This window comes from Physella acuta, unplaced genomic scaffold (genome assembly GCF_028476545.2).
Source record: "Physella acuta isolate Inbredline_101_S28 unplaced genomic scaffold, ASM2847654v3 ptg000838l, whole genome shotgun sequence".
In the NCBI taxonomy this organism is placed as follows: domain Eukaryota; kingdom Metazoa; phylum Mollusca; class Gastropoda; family Physidae; genus Physella; species Physella acuta.
Window position 1 is genome coordinate 281,337 of NW_026732355.1, and position 21,273 is coordinate 302,609.

The window sequence follows — 21,273 nt, forward strand, 5'->3', positions numbered from 1 at the left end:
AAACAGTAAAACACAGTGGTGACACACATTAAAACACTGGTGACACACTTTAAAACACACACTGGTGACTCACTGGATACAGGCTCTGGATCTCAGCCAACTGCTTGCGTGTCAGTTTGGGGGGCTGGTAGGGTGCCTTGACCAGCTCCTCCTCTTTAGGCTGGGGTGGGGGGTACAGAATTTTCAGCAGGACTGAGTTGGGCAGGTAGCCAGAGAGGTGGGTGGGGAAACAGGCATGTGTGGACAGGGGGTCACTCATCTGTCTCATCTGCCCTAGCTCAGCAAAGAAACCAAGGGGAGGGGATTCAGGTCTGTACTTTTTTTCTAGTAAACAAAAATAGGAAGTAATTGTTAAAGATTGTGGGGAAATAACTATATAACAAATAAAATCAAGGGGAGTAACTGGTCTGTACTTTTCTTCTGGTAACAAAAATAGGAAATAATTGTTAAAGATTGTGGGGAAATAACTATATAACAAATAAAATCAAGGGGAGTAACTGGTCTGTACTTTTCTTCTGGTAACAAAAATAGGAAATAATTGTTAAAGATTGTGGGGAAATACCCATAGAACTAATGAAATGAAGGGTTATTAGTTTAAATACTGGGCATGCAAACATTCCAGTTCTGTTACTCAAGCCCATTCAGGTCAAAACTTCAACTATTTTTCAGCCTAGCAGCATGTTTAGTATGGTCTAGCAGCAATGTTTAGTATGGTCTAGCAGCAATGTTTAGTATGGTCTAGCAAGCAGTTCACATTACAAAATTTTTTGGTTGATCTTGTAGGTTTTACAAGGAACAGTGTGGTCGAATGGTAGAGCATTTCACTGCTAACCTAAAAGTCTCAAGTTCAGATCCAGGGCTTGAGTCTGTACAACGTCCTTGAGTTGACCATGCTCTAATGGGTACCTAACTCTAAGGAAAGTAAAGGCAGCTGGGCATAGTGCTGACTACACTATCCCTTTAAATGCTGAGGTCACTGAAGTAGGTGAAATCTACTTCATGTGCAGCATGGACTGTCAGGTTCACTAGGGTACTTTTGTTTTTAGTTGGCTTATGGGAATGTAGTAGGTAGAGAGAGGCTGGCAGGAGAGAGGGACTGGATTTGGGATTTGTAAACACAATGCCAAACAGTGCTAAAGCTTGCTTAAAAATAAAAATGTTGTATGGTAGTTTTATGGTAGTTTACGTTTCTTATATACTTCCATAGTTTTCATGTTCAATTAATTTATTTTTAACTATATTTTCAAGATTGTCCTATCTGATAGTAGGCTGTTCTATAGCAAGTATTTGAGTTTTGAAAACCGAACAACAAAGGAATATAAAAATACCTTCTTCTTTTACATTTCCTTCAAATGCCTTTAGTTCCTGATCCAGTTTTTTCTTAACACTGTCTCTAGGGAACTCTTCATCCTTTGGAAGCTGAAATGAACCACAAAAACTTTAAAACCAGTAGCTTCATGTACAATTTTTTAAATATACTGTCACAACTATTTTAAAGATAAGAAATTAAACTTATAGTTTCTGCATACATAGCCCTTAGAGAATATGGTCAATTGGAAATTGAAATGTTTAATTAGCAGATATTGTTGTCTTTGTTGATAAATGATTAAGTTTGTTAAATGTGTAACACAGGCTGCTTATGATGAAATAAAGAAAGTTGTCTGAGAAGAAAATGTTGAATAAATATATTTTGTCAAAAGTCATTTTGGTCAAAATGTCATAAAGCTTGTACTTTACATATGTAAACCTCTATTAACAAATTTAGTGGCAGTGGGTTTAAAAGTAGACTATGTACATAGAAGTAGAAAAATCCAGGTCCCATCTCTAGATTTAAAATATTTAACTGTGCCACTGGTTTAGCTTATTTCTCATCTTCACATTTGAAACCATTTCCTACAGAAAAAAACTAACCTGAATCCTCTCCTTGTTGTAATAGGTCTTCAAAATATCCTACATAAAACTAACCTTAATCCTTTCATTTTTGTAATAGATCTTCAAAATTTCCAGCATAAAACTAACCTCCAAAATTTCCTACATACAAATATTCCTCCACAATTCTCTACATTAAACTAACCTTAATTCTCTCCTTGTTGTAATAGATCTTCATGTACTCTTTGAAAGCTTTGTTCTGTGTCCTTTTACTTGGTTTAGGTTTGTTGTGGGTAATGAGAGCCCCATCTCTGATCTGTTCTATCTCATTCTCTCTCATCTCTAGCAGTCCATACGCCTGGAAGAAAGATTTTATTTATAACAACAACTGGGCCATCTCTAGTTTCATTTATTTTTCTTTCTTTCTTTTTTTTTCATGCTCAGTAAAAAATTTATTACTGCATCCTGTTTTTGATATTTTTTTTTTTAAATTAAATTTAAATTAACATAACATGATTAGCAAAATTTAAAACAAATAGTGAGAACCTTTTCTTTGATTATCTTCTCTTGCATTATTGCATCTTCTTCTTCGGGAGACAGAATATCAACAAAGTGTGAAAACCTACAAAATTGTGATACAGCAAAACAAAGGAAATATGTGATTTGTGCATAGTATAAAATGTGATACAAAAATTATAATGGATGGCAACTATAGTGAACAAGAGCTGTAGGGCAGACATTTTTTATATATTTTGTTTTGCTACTTTAAAGAGATTATTTTTAATATGCAGATAGCTCAGACCTAATGATGACACATTTTCAATATAAACTAATAAACTGATTCACATTTTTGTCTAACTAGGTACAATTTATTTGCTCAGTAAGAACTATCTACCGTAACAAATTTTTGCATCAAAATGAAGCTTAATATCAAGAATTGGTTAATTTTCATTTTTATATATTTGACAATAAGGAGCGGTAGCTATATTTACTGCTTCTGTTCTCTGCCTTACATCTCTATATTTCAGCCGACAAATAAATAGGTGGCTATTATAGTGAACAATCATTGATAGGTTATGATCACAGTGATCAATAAATGACATGCTACAATCACAGTGACCAATCATTGATAAGTTACAATCACAGTGAACAATCATTGATAGGTTACAATCACAGTGATCAATAAATGACATGCTACAATCACAGTGATCAATCATTGATAAGTTACAATCACAGTGAACAATCATTGATAGGTTACAATCACAGTGAACAATTATTGATAAGTTACAATCACATTTATCAATTAATGACACTATGACAGGCTACAATCACAGTGATCAATTATTGACAGGCTACAATCACAGTGATCAATTAATGACACTATGACAGGCTACAATCACAGTGATCAATTATTGACAGGCTACAATCACAGAGATCAATTATTGACAGGCTACAATCACAGTGATCAAATTATTCAAATTTATTCAAATTTATTCAAATTCAAATTTATTCAAATTTATTCAAACAACGGTTACAATTGTAGGCACAAAGGCCTTTTTTCACATTGGCAGTTCAAACAAATAAAACAATTCAATAACACATAGCAGTAACAACATAGCACTAAAAATGTGGAATAAAGAAACAATGTAACATAGCTATCATACATAATGAGATAAAAAAAGAGAATATAATAGATGAATGAGAAATGTTACAATGAGTCAGTTAGGTCATTAAATAGTTTTAGTTTTAGTTTAGATTTGAATATATTTTCAGATCTAGATAGCTTTATTTTATTAGGAAGATTGTTCCACAAATTAGAACCAGAGTAGGCGAAGCTATGTTTTTGGAAAAAGGTTGAATAAGGGAATGGTAAATTAAGACGGCGATTTAATTTTATGTTAAAAGAAAATAGATTTGACAAGTAAGAGGGGGCTGTTTCGTGGAATATTTTATATAAGAAAATTGATTTAGTATATATTATCTTTTTATTTAATGGAAGTATTTTAGTTGTAAGAAAGGAATCCAGACTACTAGACAAGCCAGTAACCAGTTTTATAGCCCTTTTTTGTAAAGAAAGAAGAGGACGCTGCTTAGTTATAAAGCTGCCGCTCCACACTACAGAAGCATAATCCAACCTGGATTGAATAAAAGCTTCATAAAAAACCAGCCTGCTCCTATAGTTGAGAAAGTTTTTTATCCTTGCTAATTGAAAGGTTGTCTTTAATAAGGACATTCTTAGAAAATGAATATGGTCAGACCAAGTGAGGTTGTGATATATAAACAATCCTAGGCATTTGTAACTTTCTACCTGTTCAATGTTTGAATTGTCTATAGTAATGTTTAATGCGGTGGATGGAAGACGAAGGCGTTTTTGATGAGTTGTAATAAACATTGACTTGGTTTTATCGGGGTGAAGTTTCATTTTGTTCAATTTTGTCCAAGTAGCAAGCTGATTGGCACACGTTTGAAGTTTGTAACTGAGTGACTCAGCACTGTCTGCAAAGACATGTAAAGAAGTATCATCAGCGAACATCTCGCACTGACCAGCGTCAATGTGTAATGGAAGATCATTAATGTATAAAGAAAAAAGTAAAGGACCTAAGATTGAGCCCTGTGGAACCCCTATATTAACATATTTCTGTGAAGAGATGTTATTAAGGTGAAACACGCGTTGAGATCGGTTAGATAAAAAGGAGTGAAGTAACCTAACTGTAAAGTCGTGGAATTTGTATGGAATTAGTTTTTTAAGAAGAATGCTGTGATCAATAGAATCAAAGGCTTTTCTGAAATCGACAAACAGCGAGCCACAGAGTAGGTTATTGTTAATATTTTTAAGCCAGTTTTCATTCATCTTAATCAAAGCAGTGTGACAAGAATGAAACTTTCTAAACCCAGACTGATTACTATGGAAAAGTTTATGCTTTTCTAGGTAGTTTGACATGAATTTGTTTATATGTATTTCTAGTGGCTTGGAGAGGGATGAAAGTATAGAAATTGGCCTGTAGTTATTAGCATCTTGGATGTTACCTTTTTTGTGTAGTGGTATAACTTTAGCATGCTTAAAATGTGTCGGGTAATAATGCTTGGCAATACAGAGGTTATAGACATAGGTTAAAACTTCGGAAATTATTGGAGCTGAAATCTTCAATACATTATTAGAAATATCATCAAACGAAGTTGTTGAAGACGGTTTAAGAGATCTTAGGCTAACATATACTTCATGAACAGTGAGAAGCGGAATGATCAGCTCTGTCCTACCACGGTGAGCAGAATTACAAAAATTTTTAAGCTCCTCACTGATTGTGTAATCAGCATCTGTGTTGAGCGCTACAGATGATATAAAATGTTTATTAAAGTCATCAGCAGATATCTGGCAATGTCCAGCTGTATTACATGTGCGTTTTTTTCTAATTATTTGATTTATGGCAGTCCAGATAGATTTGGAATTAGGTTTGCCTGACAGCAGCTTATTAAAATACTCCTTCTTCGACCTACGCACGAGCAGTTTTACATAATTTCGCTGCCTACAGAAGTCCTCAGAAGTTCCATAACGTTTAAGCCAGTCTCTTTTATTAATTGCAGATTCGATATTGTTGTTAAACCAAGAAGGTTTGTATGTAGTCTTAACCCTTTTAGAGATTTTAGGAATATGTTTGTCATATATAGTATAGAAAATACGCAGCCATTCAGAAATGGCAAGATCGGGACAATTATAATTGTATACATTGCAGAAGGGGGCAGCCAATAAATCCAAAAGAAAAAGATTTTCATTAAATTTTCTAAAAGAGCGATAACTTATAGTTATGTGTTGCCGCGAAGGTACACATAATCTTTTTGTCGAAAAAGTACAACAAACAGGGAAGTGGTCACTAACACCACAAGAGGGGACACAGACCTCAATTAGGTTGCAGTCAGGTGATGCGTATATGTGGTCAATTATTGTACTTGATTTATCATTTACCCTGGTAGCCGTGTGCACAAATTGTTTTAGATTCAGAGAATCAATAATATCTTGCCAATATCCTTGAGGTTTTAATAAATTTATATTAAAATCTCCCAAAATGATATATTCATTGTTAGTAGATAAAACGGTATCCATCATGGAGCAAAAACGATCATACCAATCCATGTTTTCGCAGGGATTTCTATATTATTGACGGCTACAATCACAGTGATCAATTATTGACGGCTACAATCACAGTGATCAATTAAAAGGGTACAATCACAGTGATCAATCATTGACAGGCTACAATCACAGTGAACAATCATTGATAAGTTACAATCACAGTGATCAATTATTGACAGGCTACAAACACAGTGATCAATTATTGACAGGTTACAATCACAGTGATCAATTAATGACAGGCTACAATCACAGTGATCAATTATTGACAGTCTACAAACACAGTGATCAATTATTGACAGGCTACAATCAAAAAGATCAAATATTGGCAGACATTTCTACCTGTAGCTGAACTCACCTGAATGAAGCATGAGCATGCTTGAGTCTGTTGACATCAGTTTTGTCCATGGCCCTCAGCCTGTTCTCACTGTACTCAATGGGCTCCTCAGTTTTGGTTGGTAGGAACTTCATACACACCTGTTTTCTGCGGTAGGATCTAGGCAGGTCTGGGGCAAGCAGGGAAATAATTTAATTTTTATTTCATGGATTTAGGCAGGTATCAGGCAAGCAAGGAAATCATTTTTAAAATCATGTCATGGAATATTGCAAAGCTGTAGTGTTTGCATAGTTCTCAATAGTTCTCAAATATATTTTTTTTAAATAAAAAAAAATATCCAACTTATAAATATGCAAAATGTACAGCTACCCACTAGTAATACTTAATAAACATATGTCCACTATTTATATGCCTGTAGGACTACTGCTTGGCCACTACTTATGCCCTATGCATTGTTGTTTTAATATCTATGCCAATTTTAGCTCACTATATGCCCCCATGGACTCCAGTTTTAATTACATCAGTGTAAAACACTAAGCTCTGTGAGCTAGATCTACTTACACTTGGTGTGTGAGATGAAGTAGAGGTGGTTGTTGACACCCACCAACAAATCACCTTTAGAGCTACAGAAAGCCACACTGTGGGGGATGGTGTTGATTTTCAACAATCTGAAACAACAATAAAACAATGTATTTGATATTCAACTGACAACCTTAATATTTAAAACAAAAAACATGCATACAAAATGTTATTAAAATAAATTTTAGACAAGTGTAGTGGAACACAGAATTATGTACTAGCTGATTTAGCTAAAATTAATGGGCAGATATAGATAAGGGATATAATTTTATATATTAGCAACTTTAAATTGCCTAGTCTTTGATAGATGATAATCTAACGTTGATATAACTAATTAAAACAACATTATTGTTCTATAAGTGTAGCCTTTCCATACCTAATTAGCACATTATTATGGGGCCTATGCCTATACTACCTCAATACCTAATAAGCACATTGTTATGGTTCCATATGTGTATAGTCCCATCCATGGAGGATGATGCGTAGATTTTCATACGTGGGCAGGACGACAAGCTGGTTATGTTGTCCATATGGTCATCATCTGGCCTGTGATCATTACGACCTACAGGATCAAATTAAATTTATAATTGTTCTGTTTGTTGATTTTACATTATTTTAAATGAAAAAGTTGCTTACATTAAGAACAAAGTTACTGCTTACCTATTGCTATTAAAGCTTTTAAAAAAAGTCTGGGAGATTGTGTGACTTACTGTTGTCTAGGAGATTGTACAACACAATGCTGTATGTTGCCGTGGAGATGTCTTGAAATGCCACACACAGATTGGTCTTTACCACAGACATGTGACTTGGTGTGTGGGCACAGTAAAATGACAACACTGGGGCCAAAGCTTCTTCAGCAAATGGGTAAACTCTCCAGATTTTTATAATATTGTCTGCCAAATAAAAATTATAGTTTTTTCGTTTAGCACTCAGAGCCCAACCATGATCACATACAGTAAACAGATAGAGGAACAGTTTGACATGTTTCAAGAAGAATAACATTGTGGATTGATAATGAAAATTATTTCAATTTAAAATGTTCAGAGTTTAATTTTTTTTTTTCAAAATTGTCAAAAAATTGTCAAAATTTTTCAAAAATGAAATCTAAAATAAATTTAAAATAAAACTGAAAAGCCACCTTTCCCTGCTGTGATCAGCTGATCATGTTTGGTGTTGGACACCATGCTGATGACACCTTTGTCACCATGGGCCTGAAAAATACAGTGAAAAGATATTCTGATGCTTCGCAAGCAGTGGGTCTCAACATGTTATATTGTATGGACCCCGTGGCTACTGATAACTTGTAGAATATTACAATAATTTATGATAATTAGAAGACTTTTTTACCAATATGATCTCGTAAACCTATTCAATATCTGTTGACTATATCTATAGGTACTAAGAGTGAATTAACTTTTGATTAAAATTAATGATTATTAATTTTAAAAATAAAATTTCAAAGTATTAAATTTTGTAAAAAAAAAGGTTGATCATGCCTAGCTTAAGTTTATGTGTAGTAACATACTGAAACTGTGAGTTTTGTAAAAAATGTTTGATCATGTCTAGCTTAAGCTTATGTGTAGTAACATGTTTGATCATGCCTAGCTTATGTATAGTAACATACTGAAACTGTGAGTTTTGTAAAAAAAAATGTTTCATCATGCCTAGCTTAAGCTTATGTGTAGTAACATACTGAAACTGTGAGCTTTGTAAAAAAAAATGTTTCATCATGCCTAGCTTAAGCTTATGTGTAGTAACATACTGAAACTGTGAGTTTTGTGAAAAAAAATGTTTGATCATGCCTAGCTTAAGCTTATGTGTAGTAACATACTGAAACTGTGAGTTTTGTAAAAAAATATTTCATCTTGTCTAGCTTAAGCTTATGTGTAGTAACATACTGAAACTGTGAGTTTTGTAAAAAAATATTTCATCTTGTCTAGCTTAAGCTTATGTGTAGTAACATACTGAAACTGTGAGTTTTGTAAAAAAATATTTCATCTTGTCTAGCTTAAGCTTATGTGTCGTAACATACTGAAACTGTGAGTTTTGTAAAAAAATATTTCATCTTGTCTAGCTTAAGCTTATGTGTCGTAACATACTGAAACTGTGAGTTTTGTAAAAAAATATTTCATCTTGTCTAGCTTAAGCTTATGTGTAGTAACATACTGAAACTGTGAGTTTTGTAAAAAAATATTTCATCTTGTCTAGCTTAAGCTTATGTGTCGTAACATACTGAAACTGTGAGTTTTGTAAAAAAATATTTCATCTTGTCTAGCTTAAGCTTATGTGTCGTAACATACTGAAACTGTGAAGGTGATCTCCCCTGTGTGCCAGTTAAACACACAAATGCTGCCATCCTTTCTGCCTCCAAGTAAAAGAGTTCTGTTTCTGTTGTTCTTCACTGCACCTGCCTTTGGTGTGCCAGGAGTTTTAGTCTCAGTTGGGTCAACTACGTACTCATACAACAGGAGGCAGACACACATTTCTGTAAGGTAAATTATTAGCATTAGATGTGCAATTTTGGATTTAATAAATAAAAACATTTTCAAGTATTTTATATAAAAATTATTTTGTAGTTTCTATTATTAATAATTAGAATAATTATATATTGAGGGGATACTTTTTATAATATATTTTAAATATTTTAAAATTCTAGCAGACAATCAGTTTTAAAAAGATTAAGAAGTTGGGTAATGTATTCATTGAAATAAGAAAATTGACATAATGTGTGTAACCAAAACAGACAAAATAATAAATCTGATTTAATTTTTTTCAAGCCAAATAATTACTGCAGCACCATTATTTTCCAACTCAGATTAAAGGTTAACCTGCTTGAAATTGATTTTATGCTATCATTTCATGTAGGGAAAGATAACTCTAATTACCTGTTGGAGTATTGCACTTCCATCTATCTAAAACATGGCATGGGTTTTGATCAGTTGCGGCCTTGACAATATCTCCATTAGCCATTAGGGCAAACAGTAGATCTAGAAAATAAAAACTTTGTTGGATAAAAGAGATAGCGGTGTACCTATTGTGATTTATTTGCTGTCCAATACATTTTTTTAAAATAATTTTCAAAAGTAATTTTAAAAAATAATTTAAAAAAAAAATAATTTAAAAAAATAATTTTAAAAAATAATTTTAAAAAATATTTCAAAAAATAATTTTAAAAAATGTTTTAAAAAATAATTTTAAAACAATTTTGAAAACGTAAAAGCTCTGACCTTCTGCTATGGCGTAGGCAGCATCCACTAACCCATCTGTTGGTTTCATCAGCAGGGTTGTGATGACCTCTCCATTAGCTGGACACACCAAGCGGACGCTTGAATCTCGACACAACAGAACAGCTCGCCGGGGAAAACACGGGTGGTCTGTTGTTTTGATTCGTGTGACTCTGTAGCTACAGCACAACAATTTAAAAATTTGGATTTCAAGCAGCTTTTTAATGAATCTAAGTACAGATTTAATGTACATGATTAAAATTTCAATTTCTTATAGACAGATGTTTTCTGGATGTAATAACTGATACTAGTTTGTCAAATGATAAAATAATGTGTTGGTGTAAATTATGTAAGTAAGCAAAGTTCCTTTTTAGACCTAGCGATCCATTGGGCAGATGAAGTAGAGTTAATGTGTTTCTTTACCTCAGCATATGAAAGGATAGTATGGTCAGCACTATGCCCGGCCACCTTTACTTTCCCTAACATAAGTCAGGTATCTATTTGAGCTCAGTGGACTCAGGGATGTTCGACAGGCACAAATCCAAACTGAGATCTCAACTCGAGATCTTCAGGCTAGCAGTCAAATGCTGTACCATTTGACCACACCATCCCAAGTAAATTATGTGCAAGGTTAAAAAATTATCAGGCTGCCTATCAAGGTGTAAACTCATTTGGTATAATGATAAAACTCATTTGGTATAATGATAATGTATCATATATCCAATGTTAGTAAATCCAGGTTGCCTTATAATATTATAACAAGAACCATAACCAATGTTGGGTAAGTTGATGTCAAATGAGTATGTCCCTAACGTAGGTGTAAATTGATGTTGTAGAGTTACATCAAGAACCCAATGTTGGTGTAAACTGATGTAAATTTATAAAATATTTTTTAATGAATGTTTGTGTTAACTGATGTAAAATGATAAAATATTCTGTTCTCTATAATGGAGAAGACTGATGTAAATTGATTTTGTAATTTGATAAACTGATGTAAATTTATAAAATATTTTTTAATGAATGTTTGTGTTAACTGATGTAAAATGATAAAATATTCTGTTCTCTATAATGGAGTAGACTGACGTAAATTGATTTTGTAATTTGATAATGGTTTTGATATCATATACCCAAGTTGGTGCAAATTGATGTTATAAAATGATCCCATACCCAATGTTGGTATGCATCTGTAGGAGATGCTGTAGCCGCCAGAGGTCCACCCTCCTGCCTGCGTGGGTGTAAATGATGTCATAGTCTGTCTGAGTGCCCATCCCTTCAACTGGTTCACTGACGACAGTCCTGTGGACACAGGTAGTGACAACAGGGTAGTGACAGGTAAAGAATGGATTCAGGTGATGAGTGCAAGTTCACTAGGGCAAAGTGTTGGGTACAGGTGATTGTCACAGGTAATGTTTGCAGGTAACGATAGTATGCGATGGACCCAGAGGGTAGGTGCAAATGATGTTACATTAAAAAAGCAAAGTAGCAATGGATTGACACAATTTAAAATATAACATACACACTAATTGTTGCAGGGTCAAAATTTTAATTAAATAATTTCTCATTTAAATAAAGAACATAATTCAAGGGTTCATCTCAAGGCTTGGGTTCCATGGTTCATACCTAGGCTTAAGATCACAGGGTTCATGTGTAGGCTTATGATCATAGGGTTCATATTTAAGCTAATGGTCATTAGCAAATACACTGTAACAAATACATTATAACAAATACATTTTAATAAAAACACTGTAACAAATACATTGTAATCAAAACACTGTAACAAATACATTGTAACAAATACACTGTAACAAATACACTATAACAAATACATTGTAATAAAAACACTGTAACAAATACATTGTAACAAATACACTTTAACAAATATATTGTAACAAATACACTGTAACAAATACACTATAACAAATACATTGTAATAAAAACACTGTAACAAATACATTGTAACAAATATACTTTAACAAATATATTGTAACAAATACATTTTTATAAAAGCACTGTAACAAATACATTGTAACAAATACACTGTAACAAATACACTGTAACAAATACATTGTAACAAATACACTGTAACAAATACATTGTAACAAATACACTGTAACAAATACATTGTAACAAGTCCATTGTAACAAATACACTGTAACAAATACACTGTAACAAATACATTTTAACAAATACACTGTAACAAATACATTGTAACAAATACACTGTAACAAATACATTGTAACAAATACATTGTAACAAATACACTGTAACAAATACATTGTAACAAATACATTGTAACAAATACACTGTAACAAATACACTGTAACAAATACATTTTAACAAATACACTGTAACAACTGAAAAAGCTGGCCTCACTTGTCAATCTCATCAAAGGTTTCCATACTCCAGACACGAATGGTGCAGTCCAGGGAAGCTGAGATGAAGGCTGAGCCATAGGGGTAGATTCTTAAAAAGTTGATGGCTTTACTGTGGCCGACAAAAACCATCTGAACTTTCCAGTTCCCATCCCAGACTTTAACTGTTGAGACAGAGTATGATGGTGAGTTGATTATAAAGTGATGTGTTGATTATGTGGTGATGTTGTATTAATTTTAAGGTGATATTGTGTTTATTATAAGGAGATGTTGTGTTTATTAAAAGGAGATGTTGTGTAGGTTTTAAGGTGATGTTGTGTAGATTATATAAAGTGATACTGTGTAGGTTATAATGTGAAATTCTGATTATAAGTTGATGTTGTGTTGATTATAAGGTGATGATGTGTTCATCATAATGTGATGTGTTGATTATAAGGTAATGTGTTATCATAAGGTGGTGTTGTGTAGATTGTAAAATGCTGTTATGCTGATTTTAAAGTGATGTGTTTATTGTATGGTAAAGTACTAATTACAAGGTAATTTTCAGTTAATTATTATGAGTTGTTGAACTTATTACATAAATATTAGATAGGAAAAAGCATGTCGAGTTTCTAAAAAATTTTTTGGATAATGATGAGTTCAATAGATGCTAATACAAGAATTGAGTTTTATTTTGAAGATGATAAAACAAGTTTAATGGCCAAGTAGTTTTGTAAGCAAACATTTCAAAAATTGTTTAGACAACTCACTGCATCCATCCTTAGCCCCTGTGATGAGATATTTCAGAGGGTTGAAAAATACCAGAGCTGTGATAGGCTGGTTGTGGAGGTCCTTTTTTCTACACACCTCCAGGCCAGAGAAGACATTATAAACCTGGTTGATTGAAAACATGAAGCCAAGATATGAAAGACAAATATAAAACAAAAATATAAAACAGCATGAAACAAATAATTAATACATTATATTGTAAACCTAGTTAAAAATAATGAAAAAAAAAAATGAAACATGAAAAGCAAGTATTCAATAGAAAACAATGTAAATCTCTTCCAACAAAAACATTCAACAAATATGTCAGACACACTGTAAACAAATGGTATAAAATTAGATTTAAACAGACCTTCAAGCACACAAAACACAAATATATTGAAGAGTGCATAGTCTGTCTTCAGTAAATTGATAACTTTAAAAAGGTTTACAGACAATTAGATAATTTTGGGAATTACCTCAATTATCTTAACTATACAAAACAAAACAAATTTTTTTTAAATCTTCACCTACCACAAGACCACATCCCAAAATGAAAAACATCCTCTGTGACTTGCTCGCAGTTTCCTCTAGCACCATGTCAGTAAACATCTGGTCCCCACCAAAGTTTGTCATGGTAGTTTTTCTGGGGGTCAGGTATCTGGCTCCATAACGAAATGACCACGACTGAAGAATATATAAATATGTCCAGTTATACAGTCAATCACACCAATTTACCAACACAATTGTCAATTACCAACAAACGTTTAAAATATCATGGCAGTGAGTTATCTAGTTTCTTGTGAAATGACTAATGGTACATTAAACACCAAATTTTATAATTTTAAAAATCATTACATGCAAGTATGCATCTAAATTAACTGCAATTAAATATGATGTGATTGTGTGCTGTTAATAATTATAATTTGTAACTAATGCTTGTTTTAGGCTCTTCAGATAAGTATTTTATTTATCTTTTTATTCATTTGGCAGTGTAAAAAAATATAATATAAGAAACAATAAAATTAACTAAATAATAATTACTACCCTATGTATTCCTAAAAATTTAAAAATGGGTCTATATGTTGAAAGGAAATAAAAATAATGTACTTACTGTAATGAAGTATGGTCCAACTGTAATCATCTCCCCTTTCTTTTCATTATAAACACCTATCAGGATATTTCCTACTGCTTTGGACTGAGATGCAACAACAAACTCTTTTGACATCAACTGAAATTAAGATCACAATTTTAACATGGTACAATACGTCTTCTCATTGGGTTTTCATGACATTACGAAAAGACATGTTTTCACTGCCCAGCTAAGTCCAAAATAAAGTTACTATTTGTCTTTTTGAATAGTTTTTAACCACAATATTGTGTACTGACAAAGGCCTTGGGTCGAAATGTTTATTGTACCTGTTATTGTCTTGACTTTGCAAGATACTACTACCCATTTTATTACTATTTACATAAATCTCACTGTAGCTACCATCTTTAACAACACTATAAAAGCCATCCTTTACAAGTTAATACAAATTATTTTTTTTATGGGAATACTTTTTGCATGATCAGCTAATCATGTTAATGTAAAAGTTTCTTACATGAATACATAATAAAGCATTATTTGGTGTGATCTTTTTAATAAGTACTACTTTTTAGCGCAATTTCCATATGGACAATTGCGATAATTAACTCGTTTCTGTGTTTTTTCTTAAATTATTATTTCACTGCTTAATCAAATCTACACCTCATCTTTTGTTTGTATCTGAAATTGAACGCATTTATTTAGATTAATAATGATTAATGTTTTAGTTCCAAATCAAACTTAGTTCCATCCTAAACACGTCATATTCCTGCTGAATACTGAATGATCCACATAAAATTTTTGTTTAGACTAGATAACTACAACTAAAACATAAAATCAATGAATGATGAGTTTTAAAAACATATAATCAACAACTGCATGCAACATGTAATCAATACCAACTCACATAGAGATCTGATTGATCCTGAAGCCAACCCACAAACTGATTTGTCTCCTTACAGAAAACGACCCGATTGATTTTAACCTCAGGTTGTGAGACGTCTTTCTTTAAACCATCTTCATGGAAAAAACGAAACGCTTGTCCATCGAATGTCAGATATTCCTGTAACAAAATTTTAACAATCAAAACAGTAGATCCAATTTGCATTCTTTATTAAACACATCAGTACTTGAGTCACCTTAGAGAAAGTAAATACTGCTTCGTCTAGAACTAACCACATTATCCCTTTACCTAGGTCACACAAAAATGGGACCTATTTTAACTGCCCAAATGTCTGTCAGATTCAAAAGGATTTTGTAAACTGATCATATTAAGGCATATTCATGCTGTAATTTTAATAATAAAAACAAACATTTAAAAATAAACCAAACCTTATATTCTGGGATGTGTAAAACCTGAATTATGTTCTTGTGATGATTCAGTTTTCTTTCTCTGTGTATGCCATGGCTCAGTACTAGGTCCTTGATATCAGACTCTTCTACTCTCTAGTAAATAAAAAAAGTAAAATTTTAATAAAATAAACAACATGACAGTGGGCTTAAAAAGTTACTTTATAAATAACTTGTTATAAGTATCCAACACAAGGATATCACTAATCTAAACCATACAAGATGGTATTGTGCAATTGTATACCTTTACCCCTAGAGTCAAATATTGGTTTCCTGATGAATTACTGCCACAAACAGAGAAAGTAAAGGTGGCAGTGTGTATTACTGACTACACAACCTCTTGATTTGTAGAGATCAAATGAACAGAAATACTCTATTTTATCTGCATTAACAACTATCAGTTCTTATAGAATACTTTAATTTTAATATGACCAATATATAACTGTTACCCATGTTGTGAAAGTCAACAGCTCATACATAGATTCCTATTAAGTGATTTTCTTCCACTGATAGTTGTAATACTCTACAGATAGCTTGAGCTGATCAAAACATTGGCATTACTGGCTCAGAAGTCAACCAGTGCAGTAACACAGGATGCCACCCACCTTTTCCACCAACAATATATATATGATCAATGTTCCCTCTAAGCTGCACAGTTGCGCAGTGCACAGTATTTTTTACCCTCCCATGCAGACATTTTGTAAAATACATATATCCTTGTATAATACTTTTAAAACACCAAGTGCACAAAATACATGAGGCACACTAGTTTTTTCCACTTAGAGGGAATGTTGTATATGATGTACTAAAACTATAAAACATTATTCCAGATTGTGTCTCATTAAATATACTAGATTTAATTGTGATGTCACATTCCCCCCCCCCCCCCCCCCCCCATGGATGATTTCCCCTTAAACACATACAGAAATCTATGCCTAATTAACTCACTATGCAAAATGAACAATCTATTCTAAAAACTAGATCATATTTTTTGTTGTACCTTGGTTACTGCCCAGACAGATTCTCTCAGGAGACCCCAATGATGGCGAGCTTTTCTTGTAACTTCATCTTGCTTGCGCTTGACAAGTATCTCTAGTTCACTGTTATTTGTTGTGTCTCTTTTGAAATCATTTTCATCCTGTGATTTCAAACTACTGGGTTTAAAATCGACGTAGTTCTGAATAGAACTGCTGATGGTGGTCATGGTTTTACAATGCAGAAATCATCTCCTCTATTGGCATTGTTCCTCCAATAAAACATTGCCTTTTTAGGGCAGATTACATTTTCTGTTTCTGTAGTCAGTGTAGATAAACATAGCTGAAAGTTTAAAAAATAATTTGTGGCTTATTTTTTGCCTCAATTACATTATTACACCATAGTGATATATTTTCTATTTCACTTTACAGTTTTTAGAAATAAAAATTGATGAAGTGAAGCTTTTAAGAAAAAAATAGAATTAGGCCTAATTCTAATTCATAAGGCCCTAAATTATAAATTATATTAATTAATGATTAGGGGAACCCCCAGGGAAAGCGGAAGAGAGGGCGCCCAAGACAGACCTGGAGGCGGAGTCTTCTTGAAGAACTGAAGCCAATAGGGATGTCTTGGGAGATGTCAAAATTAATAGCCGAGGATAGGAAGAAATGGAAGGAAATGGTGAAGGCCCTATGCTCCATAAGGAGCAAAGAGGACTAAGTCAAGTAAGTAAGTCAATGATTAGGGGCCTATATTGCCCTATAAACAGTGAGAGCTCATCAAATGATTTATTTAATTGTTCATAATAATAACTAACTTAAACTATCTATTAATTAACATTAACTAATAACAAAGAGAAAAAAGATATGATGCTGTGTCATTTTTACTTTACTAGACATTACTTCATTATTTTGTTTTTGTATTGGCATTGGTTTTTTGTTTGTTTGCTGCTTCTTTAATTATTAATCTTTAACTAGCTCTAGATCTACTTTGCTTAAATTTTAGGCCTAGGCCTAATTATTAAAGTTTTAAATTTAAATTAATATTAAATTATTTAAAATTAATATTAAATTATTAATTTTACCGGCTCGGTCACAATAGTTAAATTGATAAATTCTGTTAAATCCTACTTTTAAAAATAATAGGGCCTACACACTACAATAGTATAATCAACATGCACGTCGTAATTTAGATCCGAAGCTATGTTTTAAATGCACGATATTTCATTTTTTTAAAGTTAGAGAATCTGTTATACTACCGTTCATTATTCATTTATTTATTTTCTTGACCACATTTCCGCTTTAATTTCTTGTTGTCAGAAATCCCCATAGTAGCAGTAAGTATTTGGTCTTTAAACGCAGAAGAGCGCTTCGTTAAAAAAAAATCTCTTTAAAAAAATATGGTACAAAATATTATTTTATTAATTAGAAATACACCGTTTTTGATGAGAAGAAACACAGTGCAATTGGAAAAGTATTATATGGTCAATAACACTACAAAAATGCTACATTTATATAGAATCAGATATTTACTTTGCATTTACAACTTTGAAAATGTATAAATATAGAATAAGGGAAGTAACTCTTAAGTGACTATGTAAATGTTTTTCTCTCCCTTACATAAATGGCTTCGATTGTTAAGCACATCTTGTAGCGTTTTATTTTTAATAAATCGCGATTGGCAATATGACAGCTGTTCAATATTACTTTTCGTATTGTGCTTACCAAAGCTTTAATATAGAAATACAAAATATAAAAACCTAGATGCGTTGGAAGGCCTGCTTAGAGCTGTTTGGTCGAGTGATTGCACAATTCTTATTTCGCCGCTACATGATACGCAATTTCTTCATCGTTATACAAAGATATATTTGTAAAAACTGCTATATTGTAGGCGGTGTTTCTTCCAGACTTTTTTCTCCGGGGGGGGGGGGGGGTCACTTGATATTTTCGGGAGGTGGGGGGGGGGCGGTCAACATATCCGGGGACGACGACACTGGTAAAAGTATATGTTTTCTATATAATTCTATGTCATCCGGAGGGGGGGGGGGCGGTAGACTTTCTTCGTGGGGGGGGGGGCACTTATATAGTCACACACTTATATAGTCACACACTCACACACTTAAATATCCACACACTCACACAGTCACACGCTTATATTGTCACACACTCACACTTCTATAGACCCACTCTCCACACACCCCACACAACTAAAACCCCACACTTTCACTCTCACAGAACACACACAACTAGTGGCAGTAACCCAGGGCGTCACCCCCTGCACCAATTACATTACAAATGACGTGCAAAAGCTATAGGCCGTTTCGTGTCACCCCCATCACATATTGTTGCACACTAAACATAAAGATAAAGTATAGACATAAAAGTATATTAAATAAACTAGAAACATCAGAATGTATCATTAAAATTATATTTTGTTTTGGTGTCACCCGTTGGATGGTGCTGTCCCCACCTCTGCCTTGTAACGCTACTGCACATGACCATAGTATCCCATACCACCCCAGAACCCCCCCCCCCCCCACACACACACACACACTTTAATTCCCCATTTCAGTTACCCACAATCCCCTAGATATTTATTACCTTCTACATACCTGCACACACGTCGTTCCTGGACCCACACATTCCATAAGCCTCCCGCACATTCTATAAGTCTCCCACCCCCCCCCCCCCCCAGGTCAATAAACAAACACCCCAACCACACCAACCCCACCAAACCCCACCACAAATCTTTCTGAACCCCTTATTACGGTCACTAACACCCTCAATCAATCACAACAACAATTTTTAATAAACATCCCATTATCAACTGCGAACACGAACCACCCCACATCTACAAACTTATTTTCCTCATTTCTTGTCAAATCCACCCCTCCCCCATTCATCACCGGCTGACATAAATTGATGTTCCGGTCTTTGACCGGCTTATTTTTATTGCTTGCGTTAATTCTCTGCCGGTATTGTTATCTCGAACGGCAGCCCTCCGATCCGTCAATTTTTCTGCACCGCTTAGCTCAGCCCTAGGCCACGATTAGCTGCACACTGAGTCGCTTCCCCTTTCAACTATCTCCCCTTGAAAATTCGCAGCTTAAAACTTAAAAACAAGCGGGACAAACGATCTCTTTGGAAGCCGTTTTGTTGTTTGAAGCATGAACGTCTCTGAATAGCTGAGAATTCCTGCAGACGGCTTTAACCCCCTCTCCCCTACTCCTCCATTTCTTAACCACTACTCCCACCCCTTCCCCATACCCCTACCCCCAAACTAACCCCCGTTCTTCTAAATCTGTCCCTTCTCAGTTTTAACTTGAAGCCCCACAAAAGCACCACTGGCGAGTTCAAGTAAAAAAAAAAATTAGCTCACCCACGCAGACGTAATGCGAATCTCACGCGCGTTTGGCCCCCATTCTTTGTCGCCCCCCTGCGATCATCGTGTTCCCCCACCCCAAACATGAGTACCAACAGTGACCCCGGGGTGTTCAGCGGTCTATTGTGGTCACTTTTGTTACAACAGTCCCCGGTAAAGAGTCGGTCTCCGAGTCAATGTCAACAAAATCAGCGAACCGTATCAACCGACGAAGACATTGAGCCGCAGCCTCCGTCGTTTTTGACTTTGGTCGCGAGCAGGTTGGTGATACACGAGTATCATTTCCGGGAGTTATCAACAACCCGGGTTGACCCACCCTTGAGGTTGACCAGGGAGGGAAAATAGAAATCCCACCCTACATCAAAGAAGACGATAAATTGCGAGTGGTTTTCGGTTAGCCGTACCAATGTAATTGAATACCGTTTGACGCAGGTGCGCCTATATCTAGGATTAGCGTTATGGCTAGGGTTGGAATCACCGATGCTAACAATGTATCTACAGGACTGCAGTGAAACTTATTTACCCGCCCCCTCCCACCCCACCCCACATTCCAAACCTCTCTCTCCGACTCACATACACTCTTCAAATCCCTTCAATCGCTATGTCTTGATCAAACGATCAAGACGTTTTCATTTCACAGATGCCAGCAGAAATGTATACAGATCTACATAGACCGTTATTGAAACAAAGGTAAAGATCCAAACGACTCATAATTAGGACACATCATCTGTTTACGAACTGAGACGCTTTTTATCGTGCTAAAAATGTATCGCCCCACCCCACGCAAAGCTGACCCCCACCAGTGTTTCTTCCAGACTATTTTCTCCGGGGGGGGGGGCACTAGAAATTTTCGGGGGGGGGGGGGGGGGGTGCGGTAGACTTTCTTCGGGGGGGGGGGGGGGCGGACACTGTTAAAAATTATAAATTATATAAATTTCATTTCGCCCCCAATGTATCTTCGCCCCCCCCCCCCCCCGAAGAGATGCCTGGTAGAAACTCTGACCCCCACCCCCTCAATTGGCCTTAACGTACTGGCGACACCCCCCCCCCTCCCCTCCCCCACTGAACCAGCTAACAAGCTGACGTGTACATATAGCTTTTCTCCATTAGCTGTGAGACTGTGGACATGCAAACAGCGCCATTTGGTAATAAAACAATCCAATCAAGGCCCCCATCCCATTTGGTTAAAAATATTGAAATCCCTTTTAAAAAAATTACTTTTTAACCTGATA

General features: G+C 34.5%; 1 protein-coding gene across 2 annotated transcripts in view; it reads right to left on the reverse strand.

Annotated features, from left to right (window-relative positions):
- LOC131951926 (WD repeat-containing protein 97) overlaps positions 1 to 17,979 on the reverse strand; it is a 30,600-nt gene extending 12,621 nt beyond the window's left edge. For both annotated transcript variants that reach the window (XM_059314378.1, XM_059314377.1), the window contains exons 1-21: positions 17,919 to 17,979; positions 16,686 to 17,002; positions 15,668 to 15,781; positions 15,243 to 15,398; positions 14,363 to 14,479; positions 13,783 to 13,935; positions 13,254 to 13,377; positions 12,506 to 12,668; positions 11,300 to 11,428; positions 10,136 to 10,311; positions 9,794 to 9,895; positions 9,209 to 9,393; positions 8,047 to 8,119; positions 7,619 to 7,801; positions 7,332 to 7,470; positions 6,891 to 6,997; positions 6,351 to 6,498; positions 2,416 to 2,491; positions 2,075 to 2,227; positions 1,329 to 1,419; positions 74 to 324 (exon numbers count right to left, since the gene is read on the reverse strand). In XM_059314378.1, coding sequence (XP_059170361.1) covers positions 74 to 324; positions 1,329 to 1,419; positions 2,075 to 2,227; positions 2,416 to 2,491; positions 6,351 to 6,498; positions 6,891 to 6,997; positions 7,332 to 7,470; positions 7,619 to 7,801; positions 8,047 to 8,119; positions 9,209 to 9,393; positions 9,794 to 9,895; positions 10,136 to 10,311; positions 11,300 to 11,428; positions 12,506 to 12,668; positions 13,254 to 13,377; positions 13,783 to 13,935; positions 14,363 to 14,479; positions 15,243 to 15,398; positions 15,668 to 15,781; positions 16,686 to 16,889 — 2,844 coding nt within the window. In that variant the 5' untranslated portion in view covers positions 16,890 to 17,002; positions 17,919 to 17,979. The remainder of the gene's footprint in view (positions 1 to 73; positions 325 to 1,328; positions 1,420 to 2,074; positions 2,228 to 2,415; positions 2,492 to 6,350; positions 6,499 to 6,890; positions 6,998 to 7,331; positions 7,471 to 7,618; positions 7,802 to 8,046; positions 8,120 to 9,208; positions 9,394 to 9,793; positions 9,896 to 10,135; positions 10,312 to 11,299; positions 11,429 to 12,505; positions 12,669 to 13,253; positions 13,378 to 13,782; positions 13,936 to 14,362; positions 14,480 to 15,242; positions 15,399 to 15,667; positions 15,782 to 16,685; positions 17,003 to 17,918) is intronic.
- Positions 17,980 to 21,273: the final 3,294 nt, after the last annotated feature.